Source organism: Catharus ustulatus, chromosome 10 (assembly GCF_009819885.2).
Source record: "Catharus ustulatus isolate bCatUst1 chromosome 10, bCatUst1.pri.v2, whole genome shotgun sequence".
In the NCBI taxonomy this organism is placed as follows: Eukaryota; Metazoa; Chordata; class Aves; order Passeriformes; family Turdidae; genus Catharus; species Catharus ustulatus.
Genome location: NC_046230.1, coordinates 2763645 through 2771532, shown reverse-complemented (window position 1 = coordinate 2771532; position 7888 = coordinate 2763645). Strand labels below are relative to the sequence as shown.

General features: G+C 48.4%; 1 protein-coding gene across 4 annotated transcripts in view; it reads right to left on the bottom strand.

The window, feature by feature from the left end:
• Positions 1-4759: 4759 nt before the first annotated feature.
• ARHGEF4 (Rho guanine nucleotide exchange factor 4) overlaps positions 4760-7888 on the bottom strand; it is a 204167-nt gene continuing 201038 nt past the window's right edge. For all 4 annotated transcript variants that reach the window (XM_033068551.2, XM_033068552.2, XM_033068553.2 and 1 more), the window contains 2 exons: positions 7555-7632; positions 4760-6324 (listed from right to left, as the gene is read on the bottom strand). In XM_033068551.2, coding sequence (XP_032924442.1) covers positions 6167-6324; positions 7555-7632 — 236 coding nt within the window. In that variant the 3' untranslated portion in view covers positions 4760-6166. The remainder of the gene's footprint in view (positions 6325-7554; positions 7633-7888) is intronic.

Sequence of the window (7888 nt, the reverse complement as noted above, 5' to 3'; positions counted from 1 at the left end):
ACTGAAAGAACTTGACACTGAGCAGCTCAGCTGTCAGCTTAAATTAGCACAGCTGGACCTTCATTTCTGGGCTATAGTAATTTACTCTGTAGTGTTCTACAATAGCTTTTGCTCTTCTAGGCAAGAAAGGTAAAATATGTGAATAAATTGAGGCTTCAGAAAGGGGTTTTGCTTTTGGCAGCCTTGTAAGAATTGTAATCATGTGAAGTTCCCAGCTGAGCTCAAATGCAGTTCCCTCTGCTTCAGTGAACACGTGGCTGTATTTGGGATGAGGCTTTTATTGATGGTGTGATTTAGATAGCAAGTATATTATTTCAGGGTACTGGAGGTTAAAGAAAAAAGCCATAAATTATTATCAAGCCCAGGTAGTGGGTGGGTGTTGCTTAGGAGAAAAGGGAAAGGAGTAGGTGTGGAAGCATAGAAGGAAGTTTTAAGCAGAATGCTGTTACACAGCTGCTGTAAGGTCAGTAGTGAATGCTGTATGGGAGGATTACAGAATGAGACCAGACTCAAGTTGCTAGCTTGTTTATTTCCCATCTCACAACTGTAAATGGAGCAGTCACACACGAGGGTACACAGCTCTGGGGTAATACCACAGGTATTTCATTTGCACAGCCTGTGAAACAGGGAGCTGCTTTGGTAGCAAACTTGTGCAAAAGAGAGCGTGGAGAGGAGGGTGTAGGTGCAGAGGGAAAGATGACAAGTGTTAAGCCAAAAGAACAAGCAGCCTGCACTTTTCCTAGAAGTGCAAAAGCCATGGGATTTTAGTCATGTAGCTTGTTAAAGAAATGTGTGAGAGACTCAGGAGAAATAAGGTGTGAGGTGTTAATGGCAGGCAGGGCAGGCTGGGATTGCTGTGTGGCTGGGAAGGAGCACCCTTTGGCTTCTGCAGAGCCTGCAGCTGTGTGGCTGTGAGTGGAATGGAGGTGACTCCATTGCTGCCTGGAGCTGTGCTCCCCTGCACGGCATTGACAGGGTGTGCAGGAGGCATTTCTGTCTGCTGCTAGGTCACACTGCTGCCTGCCCCTTGCACTGCCTCCACTCTGATGGGTCACTGCAGCCTGGAAGAGTGATTCCCTCCCCACACTGCCCACCTAAAAGAGCACCAGTGTGTCTTCAGGGGGTTAAAACCAGCTTCCATTTTTTTCCAGTTAGTTTTTATCCACTTATTTTTTAACCTGTTACTTACCTGAAGGCCTGACCCTACAGCTTTGCTTAGGCAGGGTGCTCTGGGACAGGGAGTTTCTGCTGGTACAGGACATTCTGGTTGATACTTGGGTTGTACCAGTGCGGTACTGCTGTCAGCAGTGGTAGTCCTGCCCACTTTGGTAGAGAATGAGTAGCAGCAGGCACAAGCTGAGGCTCCAGAAATTGAATGAGGTGTGAGTAGTTCCCTCCTTAAAGCTTTAGGAGTTAATGTTCTACCATATTAACTGTCCAGATGGGCTTTGCAATGCCCATGACCCTCATGAGCAGGTGTGTGGTGAAACTTGACAGAAGAATTAAAACAATTGAAGAAATAACAATAAAGAAGAAAGGAGCACTTGCCGGGTGCTGTCCCACAGCTCCAGAGTCTGGGTGGTGAGTGGTGCAGTACTTTCAAAAGACTGACAGTTGCATACCAATCTTGTCACAGACTTCTTGAGTGGTGCAGTTACATGAAGATGTGCTTCCACTACAGTAAATCTGGAGGAGCACAGCTGATATTTTGACAGATCAGGTGAAAGGCCTTTTTATTTAAAAAGAGCTAATTTCTGTCATTCTGGCATCCCAAGAAATGAAGCATTCTCAGTCTGAAGCTGAGACTTTTTGTTACTGCATGTGCCTCGATTCTGAATGATCCCTGTTGGTGTCAGTGAGGCCTGGTTTTCAGTGATTTTGGGAGGCTGTTGGGACACCCAGGTGCAGATTGGCACATGGCTGGCTCCTGGGTGACAGAGTTCTGTGCTGGCTTTGCAGAGCAGTGTCCTGCACAGTGGGAATCTCCTGCAGTGGACTTGGTGAGGCCAAGGACACAGATGGGGTTCCTCCCCAGCTGACACCCCTCTGTCCTTCAGGGAATGCACAAAGCAGGAAAGACGTTAAAGGCTGCTTTGGGGGAACTTTTCTCTCCATGGGAACTGACCTAGTTCTTACTTTGAGTTAGCACAAAAAAAATTTGTGCTGGGTTTGATACTATTAGAACTTGAACAGTGTATATACCCACAGTGTCTGAATCAAATTAGACGGGTTTGTTTCCTCTTTTTTTTTTTTTTTTTTTTTTTTTTTGTTGGTCAGAGCAAAAACTCCATTATTTAGCAGCCACTGGTTCTCCTCACTTTAACTGGTAGCTTCAGGAAATCATTCTTTCATTTGATTCACATGCTTTGCATAATTGCGTGTTTTATTTGACCAAATGAAATCTGGGCAGTTTTAGGTCATTAAGAAACAGGGCTGGTTTTGCAAGAAGCTTCCTAAATCTATATCTACAGAAGGAGAAGAACAGATAGAGCCAACACCCCTGTAAAAATAAACCCCAAACCACCCCTGACTCAATCTTTCTGTCCTGTTTATGTAACTCAATGCAGAACTGTTGTTCAGCTGGTTCTACCCTAAATTCCAGAAGGCTTGGTGTTGTTCAGGTTCCTTCAGGGCCTGTCAGGGCCTTCAGTTTGTTTTGTACACAAATCTGTATTCCTGGTCCCTGTTGAAGGTTCAGCTCCAGAGAAAAGGATGCTGATGTCTCACAGCTCTGATTCTTCCTATTTCAAATGGACACTCCTTGTGGAACTGGCACAATGCTCTTGTCCATTTAGTTCAGAGAGCTTGTCAGAGGCTGTACTTGAGCAGCCAGGAACCCCATTCTCACAAAGCTCAGCTGATGCCCTTGGGATCTACTCACTGTGCACACCCACAGTCCAGCCTGCACACCTGGTCACCCTGTACTGTCCATTGACAGAACAGTGGGAGGCACTCCAACCCAAATCCAGAAGCCAGGAGGAGCAGGAGGGAAATCTGGGCTTGGTTAATCTGGTACCATCTCACACACAGGTACACCTTGCCATTTAATGAATAACTTGGGGGATGATTTTGGAGTGTCTAATCACTTAAAACCTAAGGAGGTTGATGGTCTGTGACAGTTTGTTCAGGAGACGCTGAGGGTTTTGGTGAGAATTGAGAAGTGGTGCTGGATGGTATCCTTGAAACAAAGGATGGTATTTTGTGATGAAATCCACTTCAGAGCAGTCTGTGGGGTGGGCATGTTGAACACAATGGATTTATGGTTTGAACCTTACCTGTTTTCTGTGTTGCTGCTGTAACTCCACCACTTTGTGTGATCAGCTTTTTTACCTGATCTGTCTTGCATAGGGCATTGGATCCTAGCTCCAAATGTGACATGCAAGACTAGAATCCCAACTGAGGACACTTTTTAGAAAGAGTACTGCTAGTCAAGTGGAGACTAGAATTCTTCCAGAAGTAATTACCTGTGCATTGACTGGGATGCTGCTGACCAGAGAAGTCTGCTTTGGCACTTCAGAAATGTCTGTAAAAAACAGCGTCTCTGTAAATCCTTTGTGCGCACTGGTCACAGATGAAGCCAGTTCTGGAAGAGCTGATAAATGATGTGATTGTTTTAACCACTCAATGCATATTTACTGTTCAGAGTATTGCTACACAGGTAATTAATAATAGCCAATTCTTGTGTGTGTTTCAGCAGGGGAGGAAGGGCAGGGGCAGGGCTGTTGCACTTCACAACTGCTGCCCTCCAGGGTCGTGTGCCACTGTCACCCCATTTCCCGTGGGAGGAGAGGTGAGGATTTCTACCAGAGTAACTTCATTGTAGAGGTAAAGCTGAGTATAATAAGCAACATTCTGCCTAAAAGCAGATCAGGCATTGCAGAAAGGGGAGCTTTGAATAGGTGTCAGCACTTCCTTCACACTGGGGACAGAGTGGTTTTGAGCAGGGATATAAAGAGCTTTTAGGAGAACCTCCATCCTTGAGTGTACCCAGATAGCAACTGGACAAGACTATGAGCAACCTGATGCATTGTCACAGCTGGTCATGCTCAGTGTGGGGGGATCCTGTATCTATGTTGGGGAGAGGATTGTCCTCTGCCCCTCTACCCCCCTCCACTTACTACAAGCTGATGATAAGCTCAGAAAACTGATAATTTTAGTGCCAACGGGTTTTCTTCCTGGCCAATCAAAACAAACATGCCATGGATAAGGAAAGGAGGGTGCAGACACTTAAGGTAAACACAGAAATGACAATTGCCTTCTGATCCTGAGTGGTGCTGGCTGCAACTGTCTGACATACCTGTGTGTTTGTGTCTGTGTGTCAGGGTCCCTTGGTCACCATCTCCCCCTGTGGGTGTCTGTTCACACGTGGCAGTGCCTCAGTGTGTCTCTGGGTCTTTCAGTGTCCCATGTCTGTATCTCCTGGTATCTATGTGTGCATGTTGTGCTAATACTGCTGTAGCTGCCTGATCTCCATGGCTTCTCAGAGTGATTTTTAATTTTTTTTCCTTTTGCTCCCTCCCCTCCCCCCTCCCCCCACCGTTGACCCAGTGTCACCCCCGGAGCAGAGAGTGACCCCTCTGGTCAGGTCCCTGTGTCCCTGCTGTCCCTCCACGGGATGGCTGCTCTGAGGTCACCTTCTGGCATGGTCCCTGTGGCTGAGCAGCCCCTTTGGAGCTGCAAGAGCACAATCCCCACAGCGACTTTGGAAAGAAACAGCTTCACACAGATAGACGGGCTGGAGACAAACACAGGCTGAGAGTCACTTTTACAAGTTTCTTTATGAAATTAAATGTTGCCCCTGGTTGGTCTGGGGGGAAGATATAGTGCAAGAAGGACTTTGTACATGCTACTGAATTCAGATATCCCTGGATGACCAGACTTTGGTCAGCTACAGCATCAACAAACACTGGATCTCTGAGCTCTGCAGACAGTTAGTGCTCACTCACACTTGAGCTGGAATGAGCCAGTGTCTTCCTTCCACTGTCACAGGATGTCTCCTAATCTAGGGAATTCAGTCAGTATGGCTTCTAACTCTCACTATGGTAAGGCAAATCTTTCTTTTTTGCTAACCAAGGTTTAAATTCATTCTTTTTGGCCATCATTTGAAACTTAGGTACTTAAAGTGAGGTTCTTTATGCTAAGTTTAGGCCTTTATAAAGTGGTTTTCCATTTTTAAAAGTGTCAGTAATACTCCTTGAATTTGAGGGACTGTGGGAGTTTGCATAACAATGACGTTGCAGAGTTGAACAGCAGACTCTGACTTCTGGGAGCTAGGTTTGCAAATATTGACCTTTCTTTAAAAAAAAAAAGAAATTAAACAGACAAAACAGGCATCAAGTTAACAACATCTGACAAGAACAATTACAGACTTACAAAATACACAGTTCTGATTTTTACCATAAATAAACACATTACAAACAATGAGCATTTTCATTGGCCAGGAAATATGGCAGAATGATGGAGAGACGAGAATCTAAAGAATTGAGTATGGTATTAATTAGGCACGTTTTTCTCTAACTTATGTAACTCAAACCCACTAGAGAGATTCTTCCACTTGACTCATGCTGCAGGTTGGCACAGTTTAATGTAGGACACCGTTCAGCGGTGCTGTTGGACTAGAGGGAGGGAGGAGGTCACAGTGCAGTGCTCACTGTGCCCTGTCTGAGTGCCTGCAGAGGCTGCTGAGTTAGCTGGACACGTGTAGGATCATAGCTCTGAGAAATGCAGGGCATGGGGCTGGGCAGAGCAGAAGGGCTCATCCCTCCTCATCATGGACTCTGAACTGTTGTTCTGAGCACGGGGTCCATCAGCTGCCATCCCCTGTGACAGCTGCCAGCCAGCAGTGGTGGGCACAGCAGGAAAGAGTGAGTCCAAGTACAGCTGACAAGCAAACTCCCTGGGCTGCAGCCTGTCCAGCTCCCTGCTGTGTGCTCCTGGAGCTGTGCCTGCTGGGCAGTGCAGGGCTGGCTGTGGCACCGCTGCCCGCGGCTGTGCGAGCGCCCACGGGGCCTCGCCTCGGAGCCAGCGGCTCAGCCAGGCTGCAAAATAAATAGGGAAGGCAGGAGCACGTGTGCCATCCTCTGTAAACACAGGGCTGGATGAGCCTGCCAGGACTGCTGGATAAAGTGCTTTCTCAGAAGGGGTTCAGGCACAAACACGGCTGCCCCTATTTCCGGAAGGGCGTCAGCCTGCTGATGTTCTGCCAGAAGTTCGAGGGCTTGCGCTTGGGCTCTGCCAGCATGAAGACCTGCTGCTGGGGCAGCGCGCTGGGCAGCGTGGGGTGCTTCTGCCGCATCAGGAAGTCGTAGTAGGGCCTGGTGACAGCTGAGAGGAGGAGGAGGAGGAGATGGGAAGCATGTTAATTGAACACAGCTCCTTTCCCCCCACTCTGCTGCCTTCCCCAGTCCCCATTACACCTGCAGGGCTGCACATTGGGTTTGTCTTAGCCTGTGCTACCCTTCCTTTAATTGATCCTTACTTTCAGCAGTGCCTTTTAGGATTAGAGCTCATGTGGAAGGCCCAGAAATGTGCTGTACAACTCTCAGGTGTTCTGCCAGCATGACAGCAGGGCTGGAGAGCTGCAGCTCATGACTGGTGACAAACTTAGCTGCTGCTTTTGGCTGTGCTGGGAGAAGCAGCTGCTGTGCAAGCGGTGCTGGAGCCTGTTCCAGCCTCCTGGGCTGCATGTCTGAGCAGGAATTGTCAGTGCCTGCATGGTGGGCAAGGCTGTCTGTGCAGTCTCCTTTAATGCTGCTCCCCAAGGGCTTTGCTCAGTTGGTGTGGTCTGGCCTCCTTCCAAACTTCCCCCTGTTTGCAGCCAAATCTTATTTCTGATCCTTTTTGACATTTAGCCAAGCTTTCTTTCAGGAGATGTGGCTGGGCTTTAAGTGCTGGCTGGTACCACCAAGAGGAAGTGGTTGCCTCTGTGGGTACAGAGGAAACCAAGCAACACCTCTTCCTCTGAGCAGAGAGAAGGGGAAGGTGGCAACAACAGGGCTGTCTTCAGCCAACTGTGCTTTGGGCACAGGAGCCTGTATTTTGCTTGACTTCACTCTCCCCTGGCTGCTGCTAATTGTGCTTGTCTCAGGTTGAATGAAGAGCTCTGCTCAAGCATGATACCCACCCCTGGCACTCTGCCCAAGGTGCAGGGCTCAGAGCATCTTCCACAGGCACAACTGCCCAGCAGAACAGTCCCTGCTGCAGTGACCCCTGTGGCCCTCTGCACTATGGGGATTGCTGCAGAACTTGCCTTCTGCCAAAGGCAATGCCACACTGCTGGGAAAGCCTGGCTCCTAGGGAGAGGCTGTGCACTGGCCTTGGAGCAGAAGCTGCTGGGTTTTGGCTGAGAGCTGATTATTTGCAAAGTGACTCTGCTGGAGTTAGGAATAGTCTCCTGACTCCAGCCATCTGAATCTGCCAGGAAGTGGAGTGCAAATTGCCACCATCTGGCCTTCTCAAGAGTTTGTTAATACCACTTCATTGAAACCTCTCCCATGTAGTAAATACAGAGCCACCCCCACTCTCAAACTGTTCCTGTGTTCAGGTGTGACTCACCCTTGGGCTTCCCAGCATGGTGCTGCTTGCTGGCATTCAGCATTGCCTGCTTTTTCTGCACCTCTGTGATGGAAAAACCTGGAAGATAAAAGCAGATTTCTGTCATCATTTGGTACCCCAGGAGAAGACAGGGGTAGGCAAATGCCTGAGATAAGAGGCCACAGTTACTGCCAGGATTGGGGGGGCACAGCTCACTCTGTGCTGCACAAACCCCCCAGGCAGGGTTTGCTGCCTGCCCCTCAGCCCATGCTGCACTGGGGGAGAAGCCAGTTCAGGCCAGTAGAGGCTGAAATCTTTCAGATCACACTCGGCTGAGTTAAGAATTTGGACAAAA